We start from the raw sequence: 12169 nt of genomic DNA on the forward strand, positions 1-12169 counted from the left end.
AAAAAGAGGAAGTGAGCACACAGCGGAGTTTCGTTTCCCTAATGAAAGTTTTAATTTGGGATCTGAGCTTTAGCACCAGAAAGGAGAAGCTCAAGTACAGTAGTACGCGACGGGGTACCAAGAAAGAATACGCAGTTTTATTCGTGCACATGGCAATACAAAAGCCCTGAAGTGCGACAGAACGACGCCGATCCCGACACAATAATGGTGAGTGTATTGCATGTATTGAATCGCACTCTCGTATTTTATACGACTTTGAAATTTAAAGGTTTGTTTTCATAAATATGTATATATTCAAGTTAGCAGTATTGTCCGCCATTGTAGATGGTCACTATTTAAAATGGTGTTCTTATTGGTCACACTGTTTTAGAAGTCAAAAACGTTTTAATGCATCTAATTATTAACGTATATGTGTGCTTTGATAATGGAATAATAGTTGTATTTCTTATTTCTTTGATCTTTGAATGATTGATCATGAAGCAGCAAGCTACTGTGCTCAACTCAACCAAATTCCCCCATGGTTAAAACGTCATTTTTACACGTTTATTACATCGTATTTCATTAGTAGTCTATTTTCATTGAAGTGTCAAAAGAATTTCAATTTTCATGTGCTTACTTGCTGTTCTCTGTATCGTCCGACAGATGGCGGAGGCCGACGCGGAAGAGAACGTGTACCGTGAGGCTGTGGCGGAGTCGCCTGTTGCGCCCCCTAATGGCGACATTAACATTGACGACCTGTTACCCGACGGTCCTCAGGGGAATATTCAAGGACAGGTGTTGTGTGAAAAAAACCATGAAAATACATTTTTTTCAATTTTGCTACCGATGTTTACAATGCAATATCCTGTCATTTTTAAGGAGCATTCCACACTTTTTTGGTTTGTTATGCTAGTGTGCTCTCTTGTCTTATTAGTTATTCTCTGAAATTATAAAAAATGAAATTATAAAAAATGATAACTACAACACTAACAACCCTGTATTTCCCTCCCTTCACCTCTCTCTCCCTCTCCCCCCTCCCTTCACCTCTCTCTCTCTCCCTCTCCCCCCTCCCTTCACCTCTCCCCCCCTCCCTTCACCTCTCTCTCTCCCTCTCCCCCCCCTCCCTTCACCTCTCTCTCTCCCTCTCCCCCCTCCCTTCACCTCTCTCCCTCTCCCCCCTCCCTTCACCTCTCTCTCCCTCTCCCCCTCCCTTCACCTCTCTCTCCCTCTCCCCCCTCCCTTCACCTCTCTCTCCCTCTCCCCCTCCCTTCACCTCTCTCTCCCTCTCCCCCTCCCTTAACCTCTCTCTCCCTCTCCCCCCTCCCTTCACCTCTCTCTCTCTCCCTCTCCCCCCTCCCTTCACCTCTCTCTCTCTCCTTCTCCCCCCTCCCTTCACCTCTCTCTCCCTCTCCCCCCTCCCTTCACCTCTCTCTCCCTCTCCCCCTCCCTTCACCTCTCTCTCCCTCTCCCCCCTCCCTTCACCTCTCTCTCTCTCTCCCCCCCCACCCTTCACCTCTCTCTTTCTCTTTCTCCCTCTCCCCTCCCCTCTCCCCCCTCTCCCCCTCCCTTCAACTCTCTCCCTCTCCCCCTCCCCTGTCCCCCCTCTCTCCCTCCCTTCACCTCTCTCTCTCCCCCCCTCCCTTCACCTCTCTCTTTCTCCCTCTCCCCTCCCCTCTCCCCCCTCTCCCCCTCCCTTCACCTCTCTCCCTCTCCCCTCCCCTGTCCCCCCTCTCCCCCTCCCTTCACCTCTCTCTCCCACCCCTGTCCCCCCTCTCCCCCTCCCTTCACCTGTCTCTCTCTCTCTCTCTCTCTCTCTCTCTCTCTCTCTCTCTCTCCCCCTCCCCCTCTCTCCCTCCCTTCACCTCTCTCCCCCCCTCCCTTCACCTCTCTCTCTCTCCCTCCCCTGTCCCCCCTCTCCCCCTCCCTTCACATCTCTCTCTCTCCCTCTCCCCTCCCCTCCCCTGTCCCCACTCTCCCCTTCCCTTCACCTGTCTCTCTCTCCCACTCCCTTCACCTCTCTCTGTCTCTCTCTCCTCACCCCTTCCCCAGATGGAGGAGTTCCTGGGCCCCCAGCCGGAGTACGATGAGGAAGAGGAGGAGAAGAAGTATTACAGGAGGAAGAAGCTGGGCGTGGTGAAGAACGTCCTGGGGGCCAGCGTCGGGGGCATGATTATATACAGTGTCTACATGGGTAACACCTGTCGGTCTCTCTGTCTATCTGACTGACTGACTGTCTGACTGACTGTCTTGCCTGTCTTGTCCGTCTGTCTGTGTGTCTCTGTCAATTTTATTCATATATGCCTGTATTCCATTTTGTGCATGTTTTGTGTGTGTCATGTATTCATTTATATATATATGTGTGTGTGTGTGTCTGCAGGCCTGTTGCAGATGCAGCTGATCCTCCACTATGATGAGACGTACAGGGAGGTGAAGTATGGTAACCTGGGTCTGGAGGACATTGACAAGAAGATGCTGATGGGGATCAACGTTACACCCATCATAGGCCTGTTATACACCCCCATACTCATCAGGTATACTATATATATATACGTACACCTATCATAGGCCTGTTATACACCCCCATACTCATCAGGTATACTATATATATATACACCCATCATAGGCCTGTTATACACCCCCATACTCATCAGGTATACAATATATATATACACCTATCATAGGCCTGTTATACACCCCCATACTCATCAGGTATACTATATATATATATACACCTATCATAGGCCTGTTATACACCCCCATACTCATCAGGTATACTATATATATATATACATACACCTATCATAGGCCTGTTATACACCCCCATACTCATCAGGTATACTATATATATATATATACACCTATCATAGGCCTGTTATACACCCCCATACTCATCAGGTATACTATATATATATACATACACCTATCATAGGCCTGTTATACACCCCCATACTCATCAGGTATACTATATATACATACACCTATCATAGGCCTGTTATACACCCCCATACTCATCAGGTATACTATATATATATATACACCTATCATCGGCCTGTTATACACCCTCATACTCACCAGCTATACACACATACTCCTACTTTCTTCTCATTCTTTCTCTCTCCTCTCTCTCTCTCTATTCTGTGTCTCCTCTCTATCCTCTCTCCTCTCGCTCTCTCTCTATCCTCTCTATCCTCTCCTCTCTCGCCCTTCTCCTCTCTCTCTATCCTCTCTCCTCTCGCTCTCTGTCTTTATCCTCACTCTCCTCTCTCTATCCTCTCTCCTCTCGCTCTCTCTCTATCCTCTCTCCTCTCGCTCTCTCTCTATCCTCTCTCTCCTCTCTATCCTCTCTCCTCTCGCTCTCTCTCTCTATCCTCTCTCTCTATCCTCTCTCGCTCTCTCTATCCTCTATCATTTTGCTCTCTCTCGATCCTCTCTCTCGCTCTCTCTCTATCCTCTCACTATCATCTCTCTCTCTCTCCTCTCGCTCTATCCTCTCTTTATCCTCTCTCTCTCCTCTCTATCCTCTCTCTCTCTCTCTCTCTCTCTATCCTCTCGCTCTATCGTATCTCTCTCTCTTTCACTCTCTCTCTCTCTCTTTCAGGTTTCTGGGCACCAAGTGGATGATGTTTCTGGCCAGTGGAATTTACGCTCTCTTCGTCTCAACCAATTACTGGGAGCGATACTACACACTGGTACCATCGGCTGTGGCCATTGGTGCAGCCATTGTCCCGCTGTGGGCGTCATTAGGGAACTACATCACAAGGTTAGGAAGTGGAGAATGGAGACACACACATCAACGTCACACAGACCAGAATACATTTATAGCTCGCTCGTACGGGTTGCAGTGTTTATGTTGTGTTATGCAGTGATATGTAGTGTTGTGTTTTGCTACGTAGTGTTAATCACTCTGTATTTTATCGTCTGTCTCTCTCACACACTCAGGATGGCACAACAGTACTACGAGTACGTCAACTATAAGGAGGATCACGTTCAGGAACAGAAGAAACTACCCAAGGGGGCGTGTCATCGCTATGTCATCATCTTCCAATCCGTGTTCTTCATCATTTTCCATGTATGTTGCCATTGGTCGAGTCACTTGTCAGTCAGCGAGGGATATGGGTTAAGCATTGCCTTTTGTGTGTTGGTGTGTGAGGATCCTGATGTCTGGCTGTGTTTCTCTGTGTGTCTCTCAGCTCAGCCTGGTGTTTGCAGAGTTCCCCCAGCGCATCTTCCTCCAGCAGTTCCTGAGTGACTACAACCACACACTGTACAACGTTAAACACTGTGGTAAACTGACCATTATCTGTACAAAGTTAAACACTGTGGTAAACTGACCATTATCTGTACAAAGTTAAACACTGTGGTAAACTGACCATTATCTGTACAATGTTAAACACTGTGGTAAACTGACCATTATCTGTACAATGTTAAACACTGTGGTAAACTGACCATTATCTGTACAATGTTAAACACTGTGGTAAACTGACCATTATCTGTACAATGTTAAACACTGTGGTAAACTGACCACACACTGTACAACGTTAAACACTGTGGTAAACTGACCACACACTGTACAACGTTAAACACTGTGGTAAACTGACCATTATCTGTACAATGTTAAACACTGTGGTAAACTGACCATTATCTGTACAATGTTAAACACTGTGGTAAACTGACCATTATCTGTACAATGTTAAACACTGTGGTAAACTGACCAGTAGTCTGTTATGATCTGTACAATGTTAAACACTGTGGTAAACTGACCATTATCTGTACAATGTTAAACACTGTGGTAAACTGACCATTATCTGTACAATGTTAAACACTGTGGTAAACTGACCATTATCTGTACAATGTTAAACACTGTGGTAAACTGACCATTATCTGTACAATGTTAAACACTGTGGTAAACTGACCATTATCTGTACAATGTTAAACACTGTGGTAAACTGACCATTATCTGTACAATGTTAAACACTGTGGTAAACTGACCATTATCTGTACAATGTTAAACACTGTGGTAAACTGACCATTATCTGTACAATGTTAAACACTGTGGTAAACTGACCATTATCTGTACAATGTTAAACACTGTGGTAAACTGACCAGTAGTCTGTTATGATCTGTACAATGTTAAACACTGTGGTAAACTGACCATTATCTGTACAATGTTAAACACTGTGGTAAACTGACCATTATCTGTACAATGTTAAACACTGTGGTAAACTGACCATTATCTGTACAACGTTAAACACTGTGGTAAACTGACCAGTAGTCTGTTATGATCTGTACAATGTTAAACACTGTGGTAAACTGACCATTATCTGTACAATGTTAAACACTGTGGTAAACTGACCATTATCTGTACAACGTTAAACACTGTGGTAAACTGACCAGTAGTCTGTTATGATCTGTACAATGTTAAACACTGTGGTAAACTGACCAGTAGTCTGTTATGATCTGTACAATGTTAAACACTGTGGTAAACTGACCATTATCTGTACAATGTTAAACACTGTGGTAAACTGACCATTATCTGTACAATGTTAAACACTGTGGTAAACTGACCATTATCTGTACAATGTTAAACACTGTGGTAAACTGACCATTATCTGTACAATGTTAAACACTGTGGTAAACTGACCATTATCTGTACAATGTTAAACACTGTGGTAAACTGACCATTATCTGTACAATGTTAAACACTGTGGTAAACTGACCATTATCTGTACAATGTTAAACACTGTGGTAAACTGACCATTATCTGTACAATGTTAAACACTGTGGTAAACTGACCATTATCTGTACAATGTTAAACACTGTGGTAAACTGACCAGTAGTCTGTTATGATCTGTACAATGTTAAACACTGTGGTAAACTGACCATTATCTGTACAATGTTAAACACTGTGGTAAACTGACCATTATCTGTACAACGTTAAACACTGTGGTAAACTGACCAGTAGTCTGTTATGATCTGTACAATGTTAAACACTGTGGTAAACTGACCATTATCTGTACAATGTTAAACACTGTGGTAAACTGACCATTATCTGTACAACGTTAAACACTGTGGTAAACTGACCAGTAGTCTGTTATTAACTTCCATTTCCTCACCCTGACTCTCAGAGGAGAAGCATGATCTTTAATAGCATTGTTTTCGTGCACCTCAATCTCTCTCATCCCCCCTCCCCACTCCTCTCTCTCTCTCTCTCTCTCTGATCAATGGTTTAAAAAAAATACAGGTTTTGTTTCATCACTTTCTTTATCCCTCTCTCTTTATTGGGTTCAGAGGACAGTGGTATGATTGGTGGTTTTAATAACTCCTCCCCCTCCCCAGGTGCGGAGGGCAGTGGTATGATTGGTGGTTTTAATAACTCCTCCCCCTCCCCAGGTGCGGAGGGCAGTGGTATGATTGGTGGTTTTAATAACTCCTCCCCCTCCCCAGGTGCGGAGGGCAGTGGTATGATTGGTGGTTTTAATAACTCCTCCCCCTCCCCAGGTGCGGAGGGCAGTGGTATGATTGGTGGTTTTAATAACTCCTCCCCCTCCCCAGGTGCGGAGGGCAGTGGTATGATTGGTGGTTTTAATAACTCCTCCCCCTCCCCAGGTGCGGAGGGCAGTGGTATGATTGGTGGTTTTAATAACTCCTCCCCCTCCCCAGGTGCGGAGGGCAGTGGTATGATTGTTGGTTTCAACAGGACCGTCCTGAAGCACCTCCCTCGCTCCCTGCTGCTCATCCAGGTGGAGAGTGTTCTCATGGGGGCCGCCTTCCTCTCCATGATCATCGTAAGACACACACACACACACACACACACACACACACACACACACACACACACACACACACACACACACACACACACACACACACACACACACACACACACACACACACACAGGCAAAGACACGTGTGTACACAAGTACCTAAAATGATCATCCTAAAAACCTAGCTTTATTACACCCAACAATCAATACAACACCCCAATACAACACCCAATACAATTACCCAGAGTCCATTGCTGGCTTTCCCACAGTCCTTCACTGTGTTTTACCCATAGTTCCTGGCGGTGTGCGGGGCTGCGTACCGCCCTACAGAGGAGATCGATCTGAGGAGTATCGGCTGGGGGAACATCTTCCAGTTGCCCTTCAAACACCTGAGAGACTACAGGCTGAGACTCCTCATCCCCTTCTTCATCTACAGTGGACTGGACGCACTCTTCTCTGTCACCGGACTCACTCTGGTAGTCATTACAAGAAGTCCTTTAGTAACTGTAGTAGCTGGAGTCTGAATGTTGTCCATGTAGCTTTCACAAACCAACTGTGTCACTTTACATAGTGTAGACATAGATTCTGCTGGAGTGCAGCTATATTCATGATGCTCAATCTAGCTCTCTCCTCTATCCTCTATCCTCTCTCTCGCTCGTGCTCTTTCTCTCTTGCTCACTTTCTTTTTCTCACTCACTCACTCACTCACTCATCTGTCCTGTTCACCCCCCCTTTCTCCTACGTTCCCTGTCTTTGTCTCTCCTCTAATCTACCCTCATGTCTCCCCCATCCCAGTCGTATGGTGTGTGTACGGTGGGTCTGGAGTGGCTGTATCTCCTGGTGATGGTCTATGGTCTGTCCTGCTCCCTGTTCTCCTGCCTGTCCCTGTCCCTCCTCAGGCTGCCACGCTACGTCTCTCTGCTAGGGGGCGCTGTGATCCACGCTCCTCTGCTGGTGTTCCTGCTGTTCTGGTCCCCGGCTCCACGCTCACCTGATCAACTGCCTTACCTGCTGGTGGTGATCGCCCTCTGGGGAATGGGGTCTGCATTGAATAAGACTGGACTCAGCAGTGAGTTTTAGTACTATGATTAGACACACACACACACACACACTGTAATCTTTTATTTCCTAGTTGGAAAAGTATTGTTCTTTTCCAGTTCAGACTTAATAAGTTCCAACATTTATGTCTCCTCTCTCTCATATCTTCCTCCCCTCCACCTATCTCCTTCTCCCCCTCTCCACCTCCCCTTTCTCTCTCTACCCCCCTCTCCACTGCCCTCCTCTCTCACTCTCTCTCTCCCCCCCCCCCCCCCTCCTCTCTCTCTCGCTCTCTTTCTATCTACCCCCCCCCTCTACCCCCCACTCTCCACTGTCTCTCTCTCTCTCTCCGTGTCTGTCAGTTCTCCTGGGTATGTTGTATGAAGATAAAGAGAGACTGGACTTTGTCTACACCATCTACCACTGGTGGCAGGCTATCGCCATCTTCATAGTCTACCTGTGGACTGGACTCATCATGAGGGTATGTGTGTGTCCCCGTGTGTGTCCCCATGTCCATGTTTGTCCCCGTATGTCTGTGTGTGTCCATGCCCGTGTGTGTCCATGCCCGTGTGTGTCCATGTCCGTGTGTGTCCCCGTGTATGTCCCTGTGCGTGTCTGTCTGTGTCCCCGTGTGTCTGTCTGTGTCCCCGTGTGTCTGTGTGTGACTCCGTGTGTGTCCGTGTGTCCCTGTGTGTGTGTCCCCGTGTGTGTGTCCGTGTGTTAGAAAAAGTGTAAAAACGATTAATTTAAAGTGCTTATTTCACTCCTCTCTTTCTCTCCTTCTCATTCCTGGTCCCTCCTCCTCAGGCCAAACTCTCCATTCTATTGGTCATCTTGCTGCTGGCATGCTTCTGCTATTGGACGATGGAGCGACGCCTGGCCAAGAACATGCCTTTCAGACTGCCTCGCATTCCCCGCCCCAAACACAAGGTAACCTATCACAATCTGTTCACTTTTTGCTGTGTTTTTGCATTTTTTTTCTTTAAAATACCATTTGGCTGGAGAGAAAAGAGCAAATATCACATATCACCTTCACTAGTCATTTGATAAAGACAAGCAAAACAGAACATTGAAATGAAACAGTCTTTGTTTAAGGTTTGGCATTGGCAATTTAGACAATTAAAGAGCAATATCAAGTATCTTCGATAATGACACAAAGTCATCAATTGACATGTTTGGTCGGTAATGTAATGTAATATAATGTTGACCATGTCACTTTCTCCTCAGGTTAAAGGTTATCGTTACCTGGAGGAGGAAAACTCAGACGAGTCAAACACGGAGGAGAGTGATGAGAATGATGATGAAGAGACGCAGGAGGAGGTGATCAGGGAGGACTTCGGCGGAGACGCAGGGTCGCAGGGCTCTGATTCGACCAGGGAGAGGAGGGGAGGGGCTAGGGGTCGGCGCAGGAGGCAAGACGATGATTATGAGCAAGCGGGGGAAAGGGAGGAGAGAGAGAAGGAGTGATAGAGAGAGGGAGAGGGATAGAGAAAGAGGGAGGAGATTTCCTCTACTCTAGGTGTTCTCTAGCTATCCTCTAGCTGTCCTCTAGGTATCCTCTAGCTGTCCTCTAGGTATCCTCTAGGTATCTTCTAGGTATCCTCTAGGTATCTTCTAGCTGTCCTCTAGCTGTCCTCTAGCTATCCTCTAGCTGTCCTCTAGCTGTCCTCTAGCTATCCTCTAGCTGTCCTCTAGCTGTCCTCTAGCTATCCTCTAGCTGTCCTCTAGGTATCTTCTAGCTGTCCTCTAGCTATCCTCTAGGTATCCTCTAGCTGTCCTCTAGGTATCCTCTAGCTATCCTCTAGCCATCCTCTAGCTATCCTCTAGGTATCCTCTAGCTGTCCTCTAGGTATCCTCTAGCTGTCCTCTAGGTATCTTCTAGCTGTCCTCTAGCTGTCCTCTAGGTATCTTCTAGCTGTCCTCTGGCTGTCCTCTAGGTATCCTCTAGCTGTCCTCTAGGTGTCCTCTAGCTGTCCTCTAGCTGTCCTCTAGGTATCCTCTAGGTATCCTCTAGCTGTCCTCTAGGTGTCCTCTAGCTGTCCTCTAGCTATCCTCTAGGTATCCTCTAGCTGTCCTCTAGGTATCCTCTAGCTATCCTCTAGCTATCCTCTAGCTATCCTCTAGCTATCCTCTAGCTATCCTCTAGCTATCCTCTAGCTGTCCTCTAGCTGTCCTCTAGCTGTCCTCTAGGTATCTTCTAGATGTCCTCTAGCTGTCCTCTAGGTATCCTCTAGCTGTCCTCTAGCTGTCCTCTATGTATCCTCTAGGTATATTCTAGCTATCCTCTAGCTGTCTTCTAGGTATCCTCTAGCTGTCCTCTAGGTATCCTCTAGCTGTCCTCTAGCTGTCCTCTAGGTGTCTTCTAGCTGTCCTCTAGGTATCCTCTAGGTGTCCTCTAGCTGTCCTCTAGCTGTCCTCTAGCTGTCCTCTAGCTGTCCTCTAGCTGTCCTCTAGCTATCCTCTAGCTGTCCTCTAGCTGTCCTCTAGGTATCTTCTAGCTGTCCTCTAGCTGTCTTCTAGGTACTTTCCCCAGTCCAGCTCTCTTACATCAGTGCAGATTAAGGAAAGGAGTTGAATCAGAAGAAGAAACAAAACGGGTGTGTCTCAAATTTAACCCTTTTTACTTCATAGTGCCCTACTTTTGACCCCGAACTTTAACCCTGGTCAGAAGTTGTGCACTATGAATAAGGTCCCATTTGGAACGCAGTCAGTACTGTATGTCTAGGCTATTGACACGCACCTAGAGGGGGATTGACATATATAGATAATAAACCCGGTCATAATTGAAGAGGTTCATCCACAGGAGAATAAAACAGAGCGGTACAGGAGAATAAAACAGAGCGGTACAGGAGAATAAAACAGAGCGGTACAGGAGGATAAAACAGAGCGGTACAGAAGGATAAAACAGAGCGGTACAGGAGGATGAAACAGAGGTACAGGAGGATAAAACAGAGCGGTACAGGAGGATAAAACAGAGGTACAGGAGGATAAAACAGGGGTACAGGAGGATAAAACAGAGCGGTACAGGAGGATAAAACAGAGCGGTACAGGAGGATAAAACAGGGGTACAGGAGGATAAAACAGAGCGGTACAGGAGGATAAAACAGAGCGGTACAGGAGGATAAAACAGAGCGGTACTGGAGGAAAGAGAAGAACGGGGTATTTTATACAGAACGAAAGAGGATGAAGAAAGGACAGGAATTCAGTTTCGAAGGTTTCCCATAACACACTTGAAAATGGAAGCAGTTATTCACTTCAAATATAAACCAGTTTCCCTCTAGTGCACGATCACATGGGTTATGGCCCAAATGGCACGCTATTTACTATATGGTGCACTCATTTTGAACAGGGCCCATTAGGGCTCTGGCCAAGAGTAGTGTACTATATAGGGAATGGGGTGCCATTTCGGACGCAGCCATACTGTATAGACACCTGAAACATATGTGAAGTTAGGTACGTCACTGGCACTTTTGACAGGGTACATACAGGGCTCTGGTCAAAAGTAGTGCACTATAGAGGGAATAAGGTGCCATCTGGGACACAGCCTTTGTGTTTCAACAGTATCACTGTATTGTATTGTTAGTCAGCTGTGTTGTCATGGTTCCTAGCTCAGGTGTTTTGTGTGGCCTACATTTTATGTTGTTTTTTTGTAAGGAATTTATTCAATCAATGATTTTGAAGAAATTGAATAATAGTCATGAATTATAATGAGAATATATTGATTGTAATTGTTTTTTTTATGACTGAAGTGAGTTTTGAAGTTGTTTTCTGAGTATAAAGCTGGTTTTGTGCCTCTTGATGTGGGTGTTCTGTTATCAAAGACCAACTATTATCACCATGGAGCTTAGTTCATAAAAGTGAACACCTTATATGCTTAGTTAAATAAAAAAGTCACTCCTACACAGTAAGAAAGCTGTAAAGATATATATAATAAACAAAAATACATTCACTTATTTTATAAGACTTGATCTTAATTTGGATCCCCATGAGCTGACTCCATGACAACAGCTAAATGTGTACATACAGTCAACACACACACACAAATACATTTAAAGGTACACTGTGAGTGTAAAATGACTCTTTTTTTAACTCAAATGTTGGTTTGAGAGGTGACTATGTTTCATATACACATATGGTATTATATGAATCAATTTGTTTCTTGTTAAACCACACAGCCCTTAGTAGGCTAGTAATAAAAGCTTTAAGTCATGGGTGTGGGGAGGTATGCCCCTTTCTGTGTGCTCCAATGAGGTCATTCTTGGATTATTTCTGTCCATTGAGTTAAGGCAGTTTCCTGACCCTCTCCTTGGGCCTCCCCAGACGTTTCACATTTTCCTTTTAACCTTAAATTGGCACACCTGGTTCAATTAGTCAAAGGCTTGATGAT

General features: G+C 45.5%; 1 protein-coding gene across 16 annotated transcripts; it reads left to right on the forward strand.

Annotated features, from left to right (window-relative positions):
- Positions 1-8: 8 nt before the first annotated feature.
- Positions 9-11735, forward strand: unc93b1 (unc-93 homolog B1, TLR signaling regulator). 16 transcript variants are annotated; one of them, XR_008757349.1, is made up of 15 exons: positions 9-207; positions 643-774; positions 2029-2170; positions 2357-2510; positions 3578-3739; positions 3919-4048; positions 4170-4263; positions 6640-6764; positions 7038-7220; positions 7540-7813; positions 8145-8263; positions 8590-8712; positions 9010-9653; positions 9731-9785; positions 9819-11735. XR_008757349.1 is itself a non-coding variant. In XM_055909928.1 (13 exons), exons 1-13 carry the CDS (start codon positions 205-207, stop codon positions 9247-9249), a joined length of 1881 nt encoding a protein of 626 aa, XP_055765903.1. In that variant the 5' UTR covers positions 9-204; the 3' UTR covers positions 9250-11735. The 16 variants fall into 16 exon arrangements, 1 of the variants encoding a protein (XP_055765903.1); XR_008757353.1 differs by having other exon boundaries at positions 9731-9774; positions 9940-11735; XR_008757356.1 differs by having other exon boundaries at positions 9010-10847; positions 10892-11735.
- Positions 11736-12169: the final 434 nt, after the last annotated feature.

This window comes from Salvelinus fontinalis, chromosome 42, assembly GCF_029448725.1.
Source record: "Salvelinus fontinalis isolate EN_2023a chromosome 42, ASM2944872v1, whole genome shotgun sequence".
Lineage (NCBI taxonomy): Eukaryota > Metazoa > Chordata > Actinopteri > Salmoniformes > Salmonidae > Salvelinus > Salvelinus fontinalis.

Coding starts and splice junctions, on each gene's coding strand:
- unc93b1 (XM_055909928.1), top strand. Junction 2,511..3,577: donor TACACCCCCATACTCATCAG/GTATACTATATA, acceptor TCTCTCTTTCAG/GTTTCTGGGCACCAAGTGGA. Junction 8,713..9,009: donor TTCCCCGCCCCAAACACAAG/GTAACCTATCAC, acceptor CTTTCTCCTCAG/GTTAAAGGTTATCGTTACCT.